This window comes from Mauremys reevesii, linkage group 6 (assembly GCF_016161935.1).
Source record: "Mauremys reevesii isolate NIE-2019 linkage group 6, ASM1616193v1, whole genome shotgun sequence".
NCBI classification, from domain to species: Eukaryota; Metazoa; Chordata; order Testudines; family Geoemydidae; genus Mauremys; species Mauremys reevesii.
Genome location: NC_052628.1, coordinates 40,646,500 through 40,668,081, shown reverse-complemented (window position 1 = coordinate 40,668,081; position 21,582 = coordinate 40,646,500). Strand labels below are relative to the sequence as shown.

At 44.4% G+C, this 21,582-nt stretch overlaps 1 protein-coding gene across 1 annotated transcript; it reads left to right on the top strand.

Moving 5' to 3' along the window:
- The first annotated feature begins 6 nt into the window (after window positions 1-6).
- CD180 (CD180 molecule) lies at window positions 7-8,838 on the top strand. Its single transcript, XM_039543002.1, has 3 exons — window positions 7-246; window positions 3,613-3,779; window positions 4,576-8,838. The coding sequence occupies exons 1-3, from the start codon at window positions 157-159 to the stop codon at window positions 6,305-6,307; spliced, it is 1,989 nt and encodes a 662-aa protein (XP_039398936.1). The 5' UTR covers window positions 7-156; the 3' UTR covers window positions 6,308-8,838.
- Window positions 8,839-21,582: the final 12,744 nt, after the last annotated feature.

The window sequence follows — 21,582 nt, the reverse complement described above, 5'->3', positions numbered from 1 at the left end:
GGTTTATCAAACTTTTTTTTTTCTTTTTCTGCCTTTGCCATTTAATTGATTTCTAGCAGGCTGTTTCAGTTTATCTTGGTTTTGCTGTCCTGTTTTGCTTCCATTAAGAGAAGAGTCCACAAGATAATCTGAGTTTAGAAGCCATCTAATGCCTTAATGGCTTGCCAGATATATTGGTTGATTTTGATGGGGCTTTTCTGTGTTAGCTGCGAAGTATCTGAGCCTGTAGATACGATGTGCACTGAGGTGAGTGATAGTTATTTCTTTCTCTTGTGTTATATATATGTAGAAAATCAATAACCAAGCTTTGGTGATTATTTGCATGCTAACATCTGATCACTTTGAAGTGCAGGGAGATTTTTTTTTTTGACTGGGGGGGTGGGGAGGGTGCCCGGAAGCCTCAGACTGGGAAAGTAAGGCAGGTCTTTTCAGACACACTCCGTGATACTGCTCAGGCACTAATATGACTCTTTTATATGGGATTCTTCTGTATCTGCCAGAAATTGACAGTGTTTTATACATTTCATAATGCTGTGGGCATATTGAAATCTCACATGCATGTCTACAGCAAGACATCAGAGCCGAAAAGAGAACAGGTTTTAAGGGGTTTCTTTCCTACCATTTGGATCCAAGAATTTGTATACACCAGTACAAATAGACAAGACGATGATTCGCTTTCATGTAGTGGGCAGTTGAGGCTGAGCAGATATACGATTCCAAACCAGAGCAATGATAAAAGGAAATACCAGGCACTCCTCAGTTCTTTTTGTCTGGTTTGGTTCGTTTTAAATTAAAAGGACAGGGGAAGGGGGCGGGGAGGAAGAATGAAGGCAAGATGCTTCTCAGGGTTCTTTTGGTTGCAGGGGGTGGAGAGGGGGCAGAAGGAAGAGACTCTCAGGATTTGCCCTCATATATTATGTGCCACAGAGGCCTACAATAGATTCTTTGCTTTATTGTTGTATGACTCCCATAATCCTCCTAATTGTGCAAAACTGTACCGTGAGGGGAATTTCTTCCTCTGCTTCATCTGGAGACCAGTTTCTGCCCTGAAGCGTGAGGGCTGATTGCTCTTGTAATTTTATTTGAAATGGCATAATGCAGGCATGCTTCTCATTTACATCAGCAGCTAAAGCTTTCTTTTCTTTCTTAAATCTTACTCAGCCATTTGCCCCAATAACAAGCTATGGCAGCGAGGTCCACAGGTTAATTATGAAGTGCATGAAAGCAGTGTTTTTCTCTCATCAGTCTGGAATATATTGGTTTTTCTTAGGTCTGTATTTGACATTTCCCTTAAGTGATCATTTAGGAACTTCTAAATTAGAACTTCTCTTCTTATTTAATTTGGGGATAGAGCACATGGGGGCTATGCATTTGCTGTCACTCTACGGTTATTTTATATACTTCTTTATATCTCCCATTATTCATAACTCCTGTTTGTGGTTCTACTGTCCGTATTTGTATTACCTGCAAAATTCCTACGGAGTAATGAAAATTTTGAGTGACCTAGGAATAATTGGACCCTCTACTTGTAAAGAAAAGGAATTGTTTTGTTACAAGTCGGTTTGCATCAATAGCTTTCTGTCACAGATCCTAGTGAGCATGGCCTGTCGGCCACCCACTAGGATTGCTCTGGGGGGAATACAAGCCTATCTGCACTGGATCTCCTGGGGCATTAAGCTTTTAGTGCCTAGGAAATGTGGCAGAGAGGCCAATGGAGGAACCAATGCTGTAGCCTACTGAGGCTCAGGCTATTACCGTCTCTCAGAAATGGGGCTCTTCAGCCCACCTGCCCTAGATGCCCCCAAGACCAGCAGACTCCCAAGATACCACAAACACATCCCTCCCCCAGAACTCCATCCCCGAAGGTGCATAGCTTCCGGTCCACAGCTTACCGCTCTCAGGGGCACGCAGTAGTTGTGCAGTGGTTAACATACAGAGACACACAGTGTTCAGAGGTTTTTAAGGTCAGGCTTGACAAAGCCCTGGCTGGGATGATTTAGTTGGGGATTGGTCCTGCTTTGAGCAGGGGGTTGGACTAGATGACCTCCTGAGGTCCCTTTCTAACCCTGATGTTCTATGATTCTACCTCTATGCCCTTTTACACTTATGTAATGCACAGGAGAATACAGATCATACAAAGCAATAAGCACTGAATGCATGTCCCTGTCCAGTGGTGCTGGAACTAGGAGTGATGGGGATGCAGCCACACCCCTTGGCTTGAAGGAGTAATAACAAACATCAGATATATGGTTTCCATCATCAGCACCATCACTCTAAAAATTGTTGCAGCACCCCTGTCCCTGCCTCGGTTTCCTCACTACTCCAGGACATTCTTTAGGCTGGGGTCCAAGTCCCTTCAGTTGTCCAGAGTCCCGGGACCATATGGGTCCAGGAAAGCAGGCAGGGTCTCCCAGCCCCATGAGGCTGCTATATTGCTGGGTGACCTTTTCCTCCTAAAGGCCCTCACCCAACTTCTATGACTTTGCTCTCTCCTGCCCCATGTGTCCTTTTCCTGTCTGCTCTCCTTATCTGTGGGTTTCTTCATCTAAACTGCTGCTGATCACCTGGTCTCTTTTGTTTTACTCCTGGTAACTTTCTACTGCGCCCATCTTCTCCAGTCCCTTCAGACAAAACAGCGAAACTTTTTTCCCCCTAATAATTTCTTTATTAGCTGCTTTATTAGCATAAGCTTGGTGCAGTCTAAGTATCATTGTTAACCATAAGTATTTCCCATTTGCATATGAGACAGGTTATTCCATTTCCACTTAGACTGAAAAGTCTTTAAAAAGAATTTAAAAGTCTCAGTTTCTCAGATACTAATTTTTGTCCAGTTTCAGCTAAATGTACAGAGCAGTCCCTTGCTGTGAATATAAACACAGCTCAGCTCCTTTTTATTTGAGCAGACATTTTCTGTTATAACAGTATTTTCGCACTCTGAGCCAAGCTCTCTTTGCAAGTTCTTCATAACTCCCTAGGACTTATTTTACAGCGAGCCTTGTTACAAGACCCATGGCTTATTTACTGGGGATTAATAATTCATACTGTCCTTGGTTAATGAAATACAGAATGATGTGCACGTAATATTAGCATAAAAGATCCAAGCCTGTGGTTTAAAAACTGCATTCCATGAAGTCCCAGGATTGCATATTTCAGGTTAATATTAAGATTTCAAAAAACACTCTCATATGATGCAATAGGCTCCTGTTCTGCTTTCCTGCTGCTGATCCGCCCCACTCCCACCTCCGTCCTTGCAGAATCCAGCAGTTTAGGGTTTTTTAATTGAACTTAGTTTCCTCACCATTAGGCATCTGGGTTTCTGTGGATTAAGAGCTCTTTCTCCACTCACTTCACTGCTATCCAGGCATTTAATCTTTAAGGGGTGGGAGGTTGTTTGTTTTTAAATACAATTCTACATTAGATTTTTGCATTGTTCTAATTCAAGGTTTTGGAATACAGTGGGATGTGATCAGGCATTATAAGTGCTATAAGATATGTTTTGATTTATGTTTTTAAATGATTTATTTCTAAGGCAGCTGCTTGGTAGAATGTGCATGTCAGAGCTTCATGTTTACATTCACAGTATGCCTGTATCCGTGTATTTAATTTCCACAGATTATAGCCAACAAAAGCTATAGCTGTGAAGATTTAGGACTGAGAGAGATTCCTGAAAGACTTCCAGCCACAACAGAAACCCTTGACTTCAGCTTTAATTTGCTTTCTTCCCTTCACAATTCAACCTTCAGCAAGCTAAAGAATCTGATATATTTAGACTTAACAAGGTATTGGAAATCTTTGTCACTTCCACTGATCACACAAGTCATAACTTATTTTGAATCTGCCATTGCTTAGATGCCCTTATTTCAACCTTTTGCAATACTAATAAAGAACTGAAGGCTTCCATAGTATACCATGGCAACCATCTTCGCAGCAGAACCTTCAGAGACCCTTGCAGACAACTGTTGCATTGTCTTGCCAATTAAGAATGCCTAGTTATTTGGAAATAGCTTTTTTCTGGGCTCTCTCCTGTTAAGGCCTGGAGTTATTGGACCATTTGCAGGAATGGGTGAAACCTTCACATCCTATTATTTATGTTAGCACCAACAAATTTGCTGTAGGAAACATCTCACCTGCTTTTCCATGAAAATATCATTCATGAAATATGGGCAGAAGGAGATTCTAGCCTTGTAAGAAGTGCCCTTATTATAGGGATAAGATTTTGATTGCGTTGATTAGGGAAGGCAATGGGAAACTCCCCTTGCTTAGCAGGTCTCTGTGTGACTTTCATAAACAACGTCACAGTCAGGACCTCCACACCCAGCCAGCCCTAGACAGTTTTCACTTCCCATTATGGCCTCTTCTTATCTGAATTTAAAACACAGGGGCTTCTGAATATCAGCTATATACTGCCAGCAAAGAATAATAGCTTTTAAGTCAAAGATGACCATAGTTCATTGGGCTTTCTTTGTACGTGAGATTGCATTTCGATTGTTGTTTTTAAATGACCGTGTAATAATGGGAAAATTTTATCAGCTTGATTTATTAGTAATATGATTGGATTATTCTGTTCTTTTCAAGGTGTCAGATTAACTGGGTGTACGAAGGTGCCTTTCAAAGCAATGCTCATCTGAACATTATTGTCTTGACTGGAAATCTACTCTTGTTTCTGGCTGACACAGCATTTGTTGGCCCGCAGTCTCTGAAGCATCTCGTCTTAACTCAGACAGGTCTAACCAGTTTAGCATTTATTCCAATGCAGAATCTGGATAATTTAGAGACTTTTGACTTGGGCAGCAATCACATCTCCTCACTGAAGTTCCCTCCAAGCTTTCCCACCAGAAACCTCAAATACCTTGATTTTCAAATGAACAACATACAAAGAATAGCAGCAAAAGACACAGATATTCTGCTGCAGACAAAGAATTTAACTCTGATCTTGAAGGGCAATGATATTATGCACATTGAAGCTGGGGCGTTCCAGTCCAATTTATTTTACAGCTTGGACTTTGGAGGTTGCATTGACATTTCTGTGGTTTTAGCAGGGATGCAGGATACCAGAACCCATACTCTTTGGTTGGGGACATTTGAGGATGCAGAAGATGGGATTCCCATAAACCCTACTATGCTACGGAACCTGTGCAATATCTCTGTGGTGGATATCAGTCTGCAAAAGCGGCATTTCCTTCATTTGACTGCTGCCACATTTCAGTGTTTGAACAAACTTCAAAGGCTGGATCTGACTCATACCTACATCAGTGTGTTACCTCCTGACATCAGTGGCATGAACATGTTGGAAGAATTAATTCTCAATAGGAACGCCTTTAAGCACATTTGCAACATTAGCTCCACCGCCTTCCCCTCTCTCACCCACCTGTATATCAGAGAAAATGCTGAGAATCTGGATTTAGGCTCTGGCTGTTTAGAAACACTGTCAAAGCTTCAACACCTGGATTTAAGCCACAGTTGCATAGAAAATTTAGACTGCTGCAGCAACCAGCTAAAAGGCCTGAGTGGATTACAGCACCTGAATCTGAGCTACAACAAACAGCTTCAGCTCCAAGATTTGGCCTTTAAGGAAGGTGCTAACCTGGAGCTCCTGGATTTAGCTTTTACACGTCTTCACATCAATGCTTCCCAGGGTCCTTTCCGCAATCTGCATCTCTTGCATGTCCTGAACCTTTCTTACTCCTATATCGATACCAACATTCAGCACCTTTTACAGGGGCTGCAAAACCTTTTCCTGTTGAACCTTAGAGGGAATACGTTTCAGTCAGGGACCATTCCGAATGAAAATCTCTTTCGCCAGGTACCCGGTTTAGAGGTGTTAATTTTATCATTCTGTGATCTGACAGCTGTACAAAACCAAGCATTTCACACCCTCAAGAAGCTAAAGCACGTTGACCTGAGCCACAACAAGCTTATTGCATTCAGCACAGATGCCTTTTCCAATCTCAAGAGCATCTATCTCAATTTTGCCGATAATAGGATCCATATTATACCACGTGACATGTTAACTAACTTATCCGGCCAGAGTATAATCAATTTAAGTTACAATCCACTGGAATGCACCTGCTCTAATATTGGTTTAATAACTTGGTACAAGCAGAATATGGATAAAATTGAAGACCCTGAAGGGACAGTGTGTTGTGAGCCCAAAGCTCTAGCAGGTGCTAAGCTGTCCACTGTAACACTCTCCTGTGGGATCAGCGTTGCAGGAATTGTTTGCACTGTGCTGGGTTTGATGTTGCTTGTTGCTGTTATCTTGGTTTGGGTCATACGCTTTTTAAAGAGAAATTACCAACAACTCTAAGTGAAAGGTGGCTCCATAACAGTCATTTTTAAATAAAGGAAGAAAGGACAGTTACTAGACAGACTCTGAAGAAAAGGTAATTGCTCCTACTTGTTGCTTTGTTCCTGGGCAATACGCCTTTTAACCTTAGTATTGCACGCCCCATTCTCATTCTTAGCAACTGATTTAAGAAAAATTACTATAAAAAACAAACCAGGGCCAGATCCTGTGAAGAACTTTAGCCACAAAAGCAACACAGTAGGGTCCTGATCTATGGCAGGGGCTCCTAGGCTCTCTGGTAATACAAATAATAATAATAATAATTAGTCCCACTGAAGTCTGCCACTAGTCCTCAACTATAAGCTAGCACTGGGGCCTCAGGCAGCTGAGTGAGCTAGGAGGAAAGCGGGGAGAAATGAAGTGGGAATACTGGTTCCCCCAAATGAATGAGCTGCTCTGAAGTCAGAATTTAGTGCTATCTGAATGGCTGAGGCAATAGCACGGCTGGTCCTGCACACGTGGTTGCTCTAAAAGAAAATTAGACTGGCCTCTTTCCTGGTCATTGTTCACTGTATCACGGGGTGTAGGTGAGATGCAGGGCCTTATTTCTTGCCCTCAAAAGTGCGGGGCAAGGGTTTGTGGGGAATCAGGGGCAGCTTGTGGGGGGAAACTAGGGGGAAATCAAGGCAATCTGTGGAACTTTGCAGTCACCGGCCAGAAGGGAACCTCTTATCAGGGAATTTCTAGGCACAATAGTTCATGTCTTGTCTACTAGCCTGTCACCCATATCTCTTCCATATTAACCCCTTCTTCTCCCTTGGCTCCTGGCCACTTCCTTTCCCACCAGTAGCCCCTCACCTTTTCCTCAATAGCTCCTGTCACCCCTTTCCACCTCTCCCCCCACCATTTCCCCCCACAAGCTGGTATCCCCAGCCGCAGCTCAACCCCCCTGCTGTGGTACTGACCCTGCTGCAGCCAGTTCCTCCCCTCTGCTGGGCCTGGAAAAGCAGGAGGAATAGAGCAGACAGAGAGGTTGTAGGAACATGAGCGAGGGGGCCAGTATGTGTGTCTCTCACAGGACCCTTATGCATTTTGCAGTATTGAACATGTGATGATTTAATGAATAAATATTGTTTATTTTCTCCATATACTAATTGTGGAGCATTTGTAACAGCAGTTGTGACATTGACAATGCACCTTCACAGCTGGGCTTGTACGGGGGCAAATAACTGAGCCAACAATGCAGCTGTGATTTGTGAAATGCAGTAATAATGACAGCCAAAGCCAGGCTTTTCCTGAAAGTTGATGGCCAGCTGTTTTCAATTCCTCTAACTGCCAGGAAGTGCCCAAAGCTGGAGGTCATTACTGTTCAAATGAGTCACTCTCCTCAGAGCAGAGAAGTCCTGTGGATCCTTGTCTGTAATGCCCTTTACTGAGGGGCTAGAGAGGACTCAATCACTCACAGGTTAATTTCCCAGCCCAGCAGAAGCCCCATCCCACCTCCTGGCTCCTGCTTTCACTCCCCAGGCAAGCAGCACCCTTCCCTCTCCCTCTAAGGACGGACCAGGGAGAGCTAAACATGTTTACTTGTGGCTCAGCCCCCACAACTTCCCTGCTTCTGGCATATTGCAGGTTCTCCCAATTCAACCTGCCTCCCATCTACTGGTTCATGGACTGAGGGAGGGGTCAGGAACATGCAGCTAAAAGATGGGTCATGTCAAGAGGTCAGATCAAGTGAAGAGGGAGGGAGATTCCTGTGTGGGGACCATTTCCACCCAAACCTCACCTTGCCATTCAAGCAGCCAGAAATTCTCCTTGCTCCCCAGGATCACTCCCCAGCTGAATGGTCACAGATATCACAGTTATATGTCGCACTTACATACACCTCCACCTCAATATAATGCTTACCGTATTATAGGTGAAACCACATTATATTGAACTTGATTTGATCCACTGGAGTACGCAGCCCCCCTCCTCCCCGGAGCACAGCTTTACCGCGTTATATCTGAATTCGTGTTATCTCGGGTGGCGTTATATCGGGTTAGAGGTATCCTTTTGTCGAAGGAACTCAGAGCACTTTGCAAAGGTAGGTTAGTCACACCTTCCCTTGACAAATGCATGAACGGAGGCAGAGAGGTCTGTGAACTGGCCTCAGGTCACATAATGTGTCAGTGGAAGAGGTGGGGAAAGCACCCACATACCATGAAACCCAGTTTTTCTTCTCAGTTTTGGTTTCAATGCTCTGCAGTGCACTATTGTAGTGGCATGGGATAGTTACTCAAGTACCCAGGGTCCGGAGCAGGATTGTATTCAGAGCCTCTAGCCCCTCCCGCTTCCTGCACCATTGAGGCTACTCTGCTATTTTTAGTGCTCTAGCTTGATCAAAGCTGATGCACGTACATCTACCAAGCTGAAATTTACACTTCCAACTCAAGTGTAGACGTGGCCACAGAAAGAATGACCAACTAGCACACAAGAAAGGAAGACCTTAGGGAATACAAGATGATATTCAGTCCAGGATCATGAATGTGTATTTGCAACTCTTGATATATTAAAATACCCTCCAAATATTGTAGGCATTGTACCTATTTTTCAAATGTATTAGTAAATTTTCCACTTTTTGTACAAATTCTATTGGGTACCTAACTTTAAAATGTGCTTTCTACATTGCAAAAAGATGCATGCAAGGTTAATAAATAAAAGGATTTTTTGGGGACAGGGGAGGGACATGCATGGACCCAAACTGTGGTATGTAATCTATCATTTAAATCAGCTTCTGTAACCAGATGACTGGAGGATAGCTAATGCGATGCCAATATTTTAAAAAGGCTCTGCAGGTGATACCAGCAATTACAGATGGGTAAGCCTAACTTCAGTACCGGGCAAATTGGCTGAAATTATAGTAAAGAACAGAATTATCAGACACATAGATGAACATGATTTGTTGGGGAAGAGTAAATATGGCTTTTGTAAAGAGAAATTATACCTCACCAATCTATTAGAATTTTTTTAAGGGGTCAACAAACACGTGGACAAGGGTGACCCGGTGGATACAGTGTACTTGGACTTTCAGAAAGCCTTTGACAAGGTCTCTCACCAAAGGCTCTTAAGCAAAGCAAGCAGTCATGGGATAAGAGGGAAGATTCTCTCATGGATCAGGAGCTGGTTAAAAGACAGGAAACAAAGGGTAGGAATAAATGGCCAGTTTTCAGAATGGAGAGAGGTAAATAGTGGTGTCCCCCAGGGATTGGTACTGGGCCCAGTCCTATTTAACATATTCATAAATGATCTGGAAAAAGGGGTAAAACAGTGAGATGGCAACATTTGCAGACAATACAAAATTACTCAAGATAGTTAAATCCAAAGCTGTCTGTTCTGTTCATTCCCTCTGAAGCACTTGACATTGGCCCTGTTGGAAGACAGGATACTGGGCTAGTTGAACCATTGGTCTGACCCAGCATAGCCGTTGTTATGTTCAAACACCTCCCGCTCCTGACAGACTTGGACATGAAAATCTGCAAACACTCTGGGTCTCCCCTATTTCCTGAAAAAAATCTTTGGTTCTTGCTAATCATCTCTCTGATCCATTTTGCAATTTGGATTCCTCTGTTGTCACATAAATATGCCTTGCAACTGGCCTAGCTGGTCAGCACCACCCCTTGTTAACAGGGAGTATGAACTACTCTGGCTTCAAAACAAGGCCTGAAAGCCCAATCACATGCTCCACAGAGACTGAACTAAACAGACCATTAAAACGCCAGACCGGCCCCAGGGCCTGAAAGCAGAATCCTCACAGCGATGTAGCTACAGAAATTCTCATTTAAAAAGGCAGATAGTATTTTATGATCGCAGAGGATTATATTTCTCTTGATTTAAAAAGGGAAGATGGTTGTATTCTTATTCACACGATTATTGCCCTTTGGTGGGGTTGGCTTTTATGGATCACTGAACTCTGAAAATATATAGGGAGAGTTTAAGAAGTAAATGAATATATACATTTATCATAATGTTGAGAGGTCAGACTAAGCCTTCGGAGATTTATAATTAACTTAAATTGCAAATGGGGAGTGGCTGGACTAACGTACCCCTAAAGCCATATAACCACTTCAGTATTCTTCTACCTTAGTATTTGAACGTTCACATCTTAGGCCAGATGCTTGATGGGTGGGGACAGAGTGTTGTTGGCAGCCTTTGTGTCAGCTGTGCTGGTAAATGCCAACTATTTCCCTTTGTGGAAGCGCGGAAAAGGAAACTAAAGGTTGTAAGCAAAATGAGATGAGACGCCTAGTAGGTTCATGTGCATTCGGATACCCTGAATGCTCATGGAGCTGACGGCTATTTTGTAGTGGGGCTGGGGTCTGTACTTCTGGTGTATGGCCTTTTCTAGGAAGCTCTGCAAAGTTCAGAAAAGACTTAGCATTACTTAATTGTGTTGAATTAGGGAGTTTCTGCTTTACTTTATCACAGGTTACTAAATCCAAACAGCAATAGTTAGGAGTTAATATTTATACTTGGGCCAAAGCCTGACAAGTACTAGGTGTGTCTATTAGTCTGTCTTTTGTGGCTAGAATGCAAGTTTTTGCACCAGGCTTCCATAACAATTCAACCCTGATGTAAAGAGCCAATCCCCTCTAAGGCTGTGTGTCGGTCTCTTTCCACAGAAATGTATATACACTGTATGGAGCAAAGGCTCTAAATTGCGATGAACGGAATGTTGCATTTACTCAATGATGCCTGGGAGCTGAGTTCTCTTTGAACACTTTACACAGGGGACTTCCAGTTCAACTTCAGCTATTATTCCAGAGGCTTTTCCTTGAAAGTTCCCCCTATAAAGTCTAAGCTAGTTAATGCATTGAAGATCACCACTGGGTTAGAAAGTTTCCACTCAATTCGTGAGATGTACAAGACAGAAATATTATCAATGTTTTCTCTGCTTTCTCCTTTGTAGCAGGAACCAAGCTTGGCTAGTGTCAGTCTACAAAATGGAGATTCTTGTAGCCCTTTAAAATGTCTGCACTTCACACACACAGATTGACCTACAAATTCCCTCACATATTATACAACCCCCAACCTATATAACTTAGGTCAAAAGTTATCTGACGGCATCCCTATTTTAAACAGGAAAGTCACATTGAAAATTGCATGTCTGCTGTCAATTCCACAGCTGTGTATAGCACTACGTATCTTGGTTATGATAACACAGCATGTCCACACATGAATGTGAATTGTTTTTATATACTACAAGTTGTTGCTGTCACAGGCAAGCTATCAGATGTAAAAATGTGTTATTGTGACCCAGTGAACTGGCCCTGTAGTGCATATGGTATTTGAATAGACAGAAACAGCAGAACAGGCAGCCTCCCTCAAAACGATGCTTGCACATAGAATGATCTAAGACAGGAAAAATGTCTTGGAAAAACCATGTCTTTGCAAAGCCCCCTTTAAGCAAAGAAACTCATCCGCATAGGATTGGTCATTTGACTGGTCCACAAAAAATTCTTTGCAGTGTAGTTGGAACCAGGACCTGAGGAATTGCTCTGTGTAAGCTTGAAAGCTTGTCTCTTTACCAACAGAAATTGGTCCAATAAAAGATATTACCTCGCCCACCTTATTTGAAAAAACTTCTCAATTGACCAGAGAAATATTGGTCAAATAATGTCAAAAATGGTCAAATATTGTAAAGCGTTGGTTTATTAGAACGGTAAGAGTAAGACTTAATGGTCGCCACTAGGCTTAGCCTGAGATAGACATTTGTGGCTAATTACAACAAACATTTAACTGAGTACTTTTAACTCACAATAATGGAAACAGAATGAAATGAAGTGCTAGAAAAATGAAAGAATGCATGATGCAATTGGAAAGGGAGGCCGCCACCTACAGCAGGGCATTCTTGCTGGAATATTTAACAATATTTGACTGTGGCCAAATAATAGGTGGCATGGTTTGACTGGCTTGTCAAGCCTATATCAGCATATCTTTGAGAACAGTGCAAAGCAAGCTACATAAACCCCAGAAACTGCTGAACTTTCACTAGCTGATTCAAGGCACATCTTCCAAAACAGAATTGGTTCAATCCAGTGAGCTCTGCAATTATTTATTTGTATTCCCATAGTGCCTAGGAGCCCCAGTCATGGACCAGGACCCCACTGTGGTAGGCGCTGTATAAAAACAGAGCACAATGATGGTCCCTGTCCCAAAGACCTTACCATCGCCATCTAAGACACGAGTTAACGGTTACAAATAGGGGAGTACAAGGAAGATGACAACGATACTGGCCAGCACGACAGGCAGTGGTTTTAGCATACCAGCAGCCTAATCGTTGTCAAATTTTTTGAAGTCATCACGGCAAAGGTGAATTTTAAGGAGGGATTTGGAAGAGGCTAATCAGAAAACATTGTGGATGTTCATGGGGCGAGAAACATGAAGGTGCCTGCTTGAAAATTTAACAAGTGGGCAATGGAAGCTGGCATCAATATTTTGATAGTGAATAAAAGATAAGGTAGGGTGGGGATAGACTGTGAAGGGCCTTGAAATTGAAGAGAAGTAGCTTATGTTTGATGCTCTAATAAATGCACCATCTGAAGGCACAGCTTCACGATACTGTAAGGGGAAAATTGTACCTAAAAGAATCTGTCCAGTTGTGTAACACTGTAAAACACCCCAAATCTTGTATGGCTTTCCTTTCCAGCATTCTACGTTTCCATTTGTTTAGCATGGATTTTTCTAGAGGAGCTGGAAATAAACATGCATCTTGAATAATTTGTTCTCTACAATAGCGTGCTACAAAAGTGATTGACGAACAGTGGAGTTAAAAGTGAGCAGTGTTACAGCGTGTGAAAACATTGTGCCAAAGTTTCCTAAACATCTCTGCTGACATACCTCAGTTGTCGCCTGCAGCTCGGCAAGTACCAACTACTCACCCCTGCCTGGGACCCAAAATTGTAGCATCAGCACTCTTATTCCAGCATGCATCACCGTGCCTTCTGCAACACTGCCTCACCTTGAAAGAGAAACTTTAGGCTCAAACCTTGCTCAGCTCCCAGAGACAAAATCTCCAATGGGAACCCCTTTGTAGCTACAGAAACCTGACCCAGTCCCCTAGGGCCAGGAGCAGAGCTAAATTTCAACCACTTACAAGTCAACTAAGAAACAAAAAGTCAACAAAGGTAAAAAACTGAAAATGAGCAAAAATAATTTAACAAGAATTGAGTGTACCAGGGTGCTTGGAAGGCCAGGTGGCCTAGTGGTTGGCATGCCTGACTTCTAGCCCCTTGTTTCCCTGGGTCAAGGTGCCTCAGTCTTTCAGGCAGCGGGGGTAAAGGGACCTAGGACCTCCCACTCCACTGGGTCCCAGCCCAGTCAACACAAGGGGGCTGAACAGGGAGCACTCCAAGCAGGGAATTTAAATCCACTGCCCTGGGCTGCTTCTGACCAGAATGTCTTCAGTTTGGGGCATGGCCCGTATAACTCAATCCACTGGGGTGGCTTGCTTCCCGTGGCGCCACCTCATGGATCCTGGGTGGCACCCTGCTGTGGTCCCAGGCTCCTTCAGGCAGGGCAGCTGTAAACTTGGTACAGCCAAATCCCACATCTCTGGGTTGCAGTCACCCAGTTACCTCAGTTGCCATAGACTCCTAGGTCTCCACAGTCTCCCTTGGCTGGGGGGAGAGAATGTGCTCCCTGGGGACTGCCTTGGCGTCTCTCTTTCTTTCAGGCAGCTAGCTCCTGCCTCTTCACCAGTCAACCCTGAACTGGCCCAGGCTCTTTCCTTTTCTCCCCACTCTAGGCCTGGCATTGGCTGCAAGTATAACGAGGCGGGGCTAGCTGGGGCCAAACGCTCTTCTTAACCCCTGCTGGGCTGGCAAGCAGTTTCTCCACTTCATCACATGAACAAATTTGCTCTTTCTGGGAGATCTGTGCTTCTCCAAGTATAATACAATACCCGTCTCCCCCACTTTACCATCTCAATCCTTTGTATTTTTATCCCACCTTGGTCTGCTGTCATTTGTGTGTTCTCTTGTATTTAATTTAGAATGTGAACTCTCTCTGAGCAGGGCTTTGCTTTTTTATCTGCCTGTCAAGCACCATTCACACCTAGAAGTTACACAAATAATAAAGGTGAACAGCATATGTTGCTCATTACCAGGTACACAAATCTTAAATATACAGATTGGACTGCCCCATCTAAAGGAATATTTTTATATAAACGCAGTGCATCACAAAGCACTGATTATATACAGGGAAATTCAAAGTCTAAAGGTTTAGTTTTTTGGGGATTACTTAGTGAGGATATAACCCAAGAGAAAGTGACATCGGATTTATCTTTCTTTATAGGATTTATTTACCCAGTAGACCTTTGATCTGATGCAGCACTTGGTTTTCAGTCAGGTTTTGCTTTTATCTCTTATTTTTTTAAACACAGCTGGAGAGCTGACGCACAAAGAGATGAACTGAATTGCCTGAGGTAAATGATGGCTGATGGATTTGAACTCAGGACCATCCTGGCTCCCAGCTCACTGATGTAAACAAAAATGCAGTACAAACCTTACAGTGACTTTCAATGTAGATTTTGACTTCAGTATTTCGATGGGAAAGGAATCTAAATTGCTTGTAACTAACAAGTTAAGTTTCAGGAGATTAGGCAGTAAATTGTTAGATTTAAAGTAGCACTTACCTTTACTCCACATTGAAAAATCAGCAATGCTCACAGAAAAGTTCTTCTTTCCCCATCTTTGGCTAGGAAAAGGCTGATGCTCTCAGACCTCCATGGCAAGACGAATGCCAATTTCTCAAGTGAATAACTTAAAAATAAACTTTTTGTGTTCATCCCTTTCTTTCCATCACCAAACTTGTTCCTGCCTGCATGGGACTGAACCCACCTTGACCAGTCACACTTCTAATATGAGTATGATATAATTATAACATATTTTATGCAAGATAAGTCATGTGAGGCGTCATTGGAAAGGGTTAGGGTTATCCTATTTGTATGCATGTATCATTTTTTTAAATCCAAAGTTATGAATATTGATTATGTATCTGTATTTCAAAATGTAGTTATACCTGGGCAACACCCACTAGGCAAAATGTTTTCAGTCTAGATGGCTGGCTGGGATGGGCCCAATCAGATTAATGAGCCATTAGGAAGAGACAATAGGCCTTAGGAGACGCTTATCTCCCACGTGGGGAACCTTCCTGAGGAAACTACAGACAGCCTCCGAGTTATGGCTGCTGCGACACTACAGGGACAAGTGACCAGTTCCTCTGGTGCTAGACTCCATCTTGGGATGTCAGTATTTTTCCACTGACTGGCGTGGGAACCAAGCTTTGAAACAAAGGGTTCTCGCCATGGCTAAAGGGATTTTTAGCCTGTGAATGGAACACCTGGGGATTCCAGGCTGTAAGCAAGTGCCCCTTAAAACCTACAGCCTGCTTGTATCATCACTTCAGGTGAGAATCTGCTATTCATAATCCATCTATTTAGTATATTAAGCTTAGTTTGCGTTTTTTGTTTATTTGCTAGGTAATCTGCTTTGATCTGTTTGCTGTCCCTTATAATCACTTAAAATCTATCTTTGTAGTTAATAAACTTGCTTTTGCTTTATCTAAAACCAGTGCATGGAAATCATAACTCAGGGGGAGAAAGCTGTTGCAGATTCCTCTTCACATTGACGGAGGGGGTGAATTTTATGAGCTTACGCCATACAGTTCCCTATGCAGCACAAGATTGTATAATTTTGGGTTTACACTGCAGAGGGGGTGCGTATTTTAAGAACTGGGAGGTACCCTAGCTGAAGCCTTCCCATGCAGAGGCTGGTTAAAGAGCCTGACTCTGTGCAGCTGGGTATGTTCCTACCTGCATGTATTCTGGTGAAAGTGCAGGCTGAAGCCTATAATAAATAATAATAAGTAATAATTGGAGATATACCTATCTCCTAGGACTGGAAGGGACCTCAAAAGGTCATTGAGTCCAGCCCCCTGCCTTCACTAGCAGGACCAAGTACTGATTTTTGCCCCAGATCCTTAAGTGGCCCCCTCAAGGACTGAACTCACAAGCCTGGGTTTAGCAGGCCAACGCTCAAACCACTGAGCTATCCCTCCCCCCGAAGAGCTTGGCAGCTTGTCAGAGCAGTACAATGTAGAAGGGAGCCCAGGCTGGTGGGTCATGGGGCTCAGTGGTACCCCAGTTCCAGGTGGCACCCTGGGGGGAACCTGTCATGGGGAGGAAGGAGATTCTATAGCTCAGGTTGGTTCATTTGTGTTGCCAACTCATGATTTTTTTATTCCCACTCTCCTCCCTCCAGCTGCTCATCTGACATTGTACGGCCCCGTCCTCCTCTGCTGGCTTGGAGCCCTGGAGACAATACTAGGAGAGGCAGAGAGCAGCCTGCTTGGTATGTGCAATCACCATCCATGGTGGCGGCAGGTCTGAACGGCAGCTTCTACCCTTCTGCTTGCCCAGAGTCCAGCATGGCATTTAGTCTGGGCCATGGGAATGTAGGAGGGGTGGCTAGGGAGACCATCCCAATATTAGGGGCTTTGTCTTATATAAGACTATTACACCACCACCCTGATTTTTCACATTTGCTATCTAGTCATCCTAGAGGTGGCCTACACATGTGTCAAGCAAGATGCTGGACACTTGGCAGATTTGTCAAAGAGCTGTAGATCAGCACCTAGCTTCCTGTATTTTGTACAGTGCTGGTTTAACCAATAATTGTATTGCTGTAATGACACTGACACTTGGTTCTGTAGGGGGGAAAACAACTGAGGAAACAATGCAGTTTTGACTTGTGAATAGCAGCAACAATGAGGTTCAGGCATTTCCTGACAACTGATGATCAGCTGTGTTCAAGTCATCCCACTGCTAGGTACTGTCCAAATCTGGAGACTATCACTGTCTCAATGAACCACTCTTCTTGGAGCAACAAAAATTAGTGTATCCTTGTCCGTAATGCTCTTTACTGAGGGGCTGGCCAGGACTTAATCATTCCCAGGTTAAGGACTCAGCCCAGCAGGAGCCCCACCCGCTTTCCACTTCTCCTACAAACAGTAGCCTTCCCTCTCTCGCCCTAAGGGGCCAGGAACGCTAAGGATACTCCCGCAAGGCTCTCAGCCCCCCTCAGTCTCTCTACTTCTGTTCTCACTCTCATAAAAAAGAATCAGGGGACAGTCAATGAAGTTAAAAGATGGGAAGCTCAATAAACAACACAAGAGAATACTTTTGCACACAGTCTATGATTCAGCTGTGGCACACTGCCACAGGAAACTGTTGAGGCCAAGAACTTAAGATTCACAAAAGGACTGCAAATTTACACAGACATCAGGTATATCCAGAGTTACTGTAATTAAAGACAATACAATTTTGGAAGGGATATTGAAACTTGTGCTTCAGGGCTTGCTCCAGTCTCTACTAGAGGTCAGGATGAGAACATAAACCACATGTATGCAGAGGACGGTTCTTACACCTTCAGCACCTACATCTGTTCCTGGCCAGTCAAGAGAGAGGACACTGGACTATGTAGACCTTGGTTCAAGATCCAGTAAACTAATTCATTCTTTTGTTCCATAAAGGTTCTTCCAATTTGACTAGCCTCCACCTACTAGTTCATGAAATGGTGGGAAGGGAGGGGCTAGAAATATGCAGCAAAAAGAGATGGATCATGTCAAGAGCTCAGGAAAAAGGAGGAGGAAGGGTGATTCCTGTATGGGAAATCCTCCAGAAACCTGACCTTGCTTTTCAGCATAACTTATGTTGCTCAGGGATGGGAATAAATAAGCACCCTGGGCAATGTGGGTACACCAACAAGGTCGGGTCAGCGCCATGTTGGTGGGAAAGCATCTCCCGCTGATATAGCTTCTACCGCTCATGGGGACTAGAGTAGTTAAGCTGACAGGAGAGCTCTCTCCCATCAGTTTAGAGCAGCTACATTAGAGTGCTGTAAACTCTCTAGGGTAGCCATGCCCTTAGAAACCCTTCCTCCTCCGCAGCTGAATCCTCATGGATATTGCAGTTACACATAGCCCTTATCTAGCACTTTCATGAGAGGAACATGAAGAACTTTACAAAGGTGGGTTAGTACTTAATACAGCGTTGCCAACTCTCGCCATTGGAAAATCATCAGTCCGACCCCCCAAAATAATGAGACAGGTTTAAAAATCCTGAGGATTTTTTTTAAAAATGAAATGTGGGTTCTCTTTATTTCCCTTCTGGTTTCTGAGCCTTTAAGGTGCTCTCAGGTCACAATTTTCAACATTTCCTCTGCAACCAGGCAGGCCAGAAACTTACCTTTCTAGTACAGCTGGAGCTGGGGCAGGCTCACAGCAGTGGGAGCCCCTGCCGTCTGGGGCTGGCGGACAGTGGGAGCATCTCCTTGCGCAGCTGGAACTGTTGCTGCCAGCCCATCCCATGAGGGGCGGCTCCTGCTGTCATCCCTGGGTGGTTGTGGCTCCCACTGTCAGTCCTGGGTGGCTGAGAGCAGGAACCCGGCCACCAGGGGCACACTGCCAGTGGGAGCTCCAGCAGACTGGGTCTGGCTGTGAGCAGGAGGGGGAAAAAATCCTGACATTTGAGAGTTTTATCGCGAGATCATGAGTCAGACTTAATTTTACATAGAAATCGTGTCTCTTGCGATTAATTCATGAGAGTTGGTGTGTCTGGTAGCAGAGCCACACTTTACAGATGAGAAAACTGAGGCACAGTGGTTACCTAACCAGCCCCAGCTCACATGGCATGTCAGAGGCAGAGCTAGGGAGAGCACCCAGAGAAACTGAATCCTAATCCCCTTCTCTAACCACTAGACAAGTGAGGCCTGGTCTACACTACGCGTTTAAACCGATTTTAGGAGCGTTATACCGATTTAATGCCGCACCCGACCACACTATGAGGCCCTTTATATCGATATAAAGGGCTCTTTAAATCGGTTTCTGTACTCCTCCCCAACGAGAGGAGTAGCGCTAATATCGGTATTACCATATCGGATTAGGGTTAGTATGGCCGCAAATCGATGGTATTGGCCTCCGGGCGGTATCCCACAGTGCACCACTGTGACCGCTCTGGACAGCAATCTGAACTCGGATGCAGTGGCCAGGTAGACAGGAAAAGACCCGCGAACTTTTGAATATAATTTCCTGTTTGCCCAGCGTGGAGCTCCGATCAGCACGGGTGGCGATGCAGTCCCAAATCCAAAAAGAGCTCCAGCATGGACCGTACGGATGTGATCGCTGTATGGGGAGACAAATCTGTTCTATCAGAGCTCCGTTACAGAAGATTAAATGACAAAACGTTTGAAAAAAATCTCCAGGGTATGATACAGAGTCCACAGCACAGTGCTGTGTGACAAGTGTAACGGAAAGCCAAAGAATCAAATGGACGCTCATGGAGGGAGGGAGGAGGTACTGAGGACTCCAGCTATCCCACAGTCCACAGCAGTCTCCGAAAAGCATTTGCATTCTTGGCTGAGCTCCCAATGCCTGTAGGGTCAAACTCATTGTCCGGGGTGATTCTGGGTATAGCTCGTCAATGTAACCCCCCTCCCCCTGTGAAACAAAAGGGAAAAAAATCATTTCTCGCCTTTTTTCAAGGTCACTCTATGTCTACTGCATGCTACTGGTAGACGGGGTACTGGAGAGCTAAACAGCAGCATCCTCTTCTCTCCCTGGTAGCAGACGGTACTGTACAAAAGGACTGGTATCCGTTCTTGTCATCAGCCCGTGAGTGCTCCTGGCTGGCCTCGGTGAAAATAGGAATGACTCCTGGTCATTCCCAGTAGATGGTACAGAACGGCTGGTAACCGTCTTCATCACAGCAACTGGGGGCTGAGCTCCATCAGCCCCCGCCCTTCATGTGTAAAGAAAAGATTCTGTACTGCCTGGACTATCATAGCAGCGGGATGCTGGGCTCCTCTCCCACAAACTGCTTAATGTCCTGTCTGGACTATCATAGCAGCTGGAGACTGCCTTCCCCTCATTTTATCTCACTAACAAGTCACTGTTTCTTATTCCTGCATTCTTTATTACTTCATCACACAAATGGGGGGGACACTGCAACGGTAGCCCAGGAAGGTTGGGGGAGGAGGGAAGCAACAGGTGGGGTTGTTGCAGGGGCACCCCTTGTGAATGGCATGCAGCTCATCATTTCTGCGGGATCTGACACGGAGCGCTGTGCTCTCTGGTTCTGATACACTGGTTCTCTAGTACACTTGCCCCATATTCTAGGCAGGACTGATTCTATTTTTAGATACCATAAAGGAGGGATTGACTCGGGGAGTAATTCCCATTTTTGTCTTTTGCGCCCCCGGCCGACTTCAGCCAGGGGCACCCATGACAGCAGCAGACAGTACAGTACAGAAGGACTGATAACCATCATCTCATTGCCAATTTACAATGGCAGCAGACGGTCCAGAACGACTGATAATCGTCTCTGCTATCATGCAAAAGCAAATGAATGCTGCTGTGTAGCGCTGCTGAATCGCCTCTGTCAGCGGCATCCAGTACACATACGGTGACAGTGACAAAAGGCAAAACAGGCTCCATGGTTGCCATGCTATGGCGTCTGCCAGGGCAATCCAAGGAAAAAGGGCGCGAAATGATTGTCTGCTGTTGCTTTCCCAGAGGAAGGAATGACTGATGACATTTACCCAGAACCACCCGCGACAATGATTTTTGCCCCATCAGGCACTGGGATCTCAACCCAGAATTCCAAGGGGCAAGGGAGACTGCGGGAACTATGGGATAGCTACGGAATAGCTACCCACAGTGCAACGCTCCAGAAATCGATGCTAGCCTCGGACCGTGGACGCACACCACTGAATTAATGTGCTTAGTGTGACCGCGTGCACTCGACTTTATATAATCTGTTTTACTAAACCGGTTTATGTAAAATCGGAATAATCCCGTAGTGTAGACGTACCCTGATTCTCAAACTTTTGTACTGGTGACCCCTTTCATACAGCAAGCCTCTGAGTGCGACCCCCCCTTATACATTAAAAACACTTTTTATATATTTAACACCATTATAAATGCTGGAGGCAAAGCATGGTTTGGGGTGGAGGCTGACACCTCACGACCCCCTGAAGGATCCAACCCCCAGTTTGAGAACCCCTGCATTAGACCTTGCTGCCCCACGCAAAATACTTGGCTAGCCTGTTCCCAAATGTAATTAAACTGGCTTGGTAATAAGAAAAAAAAAAAACCAGAAACGAGCATTAGCCATCGAATCACATGTAAACGCAGCGTAGTACAAAGCTGTATTTAGTAATGGGTGAAAAAGGGATTAAAGAAACCTAATGACTATCTTT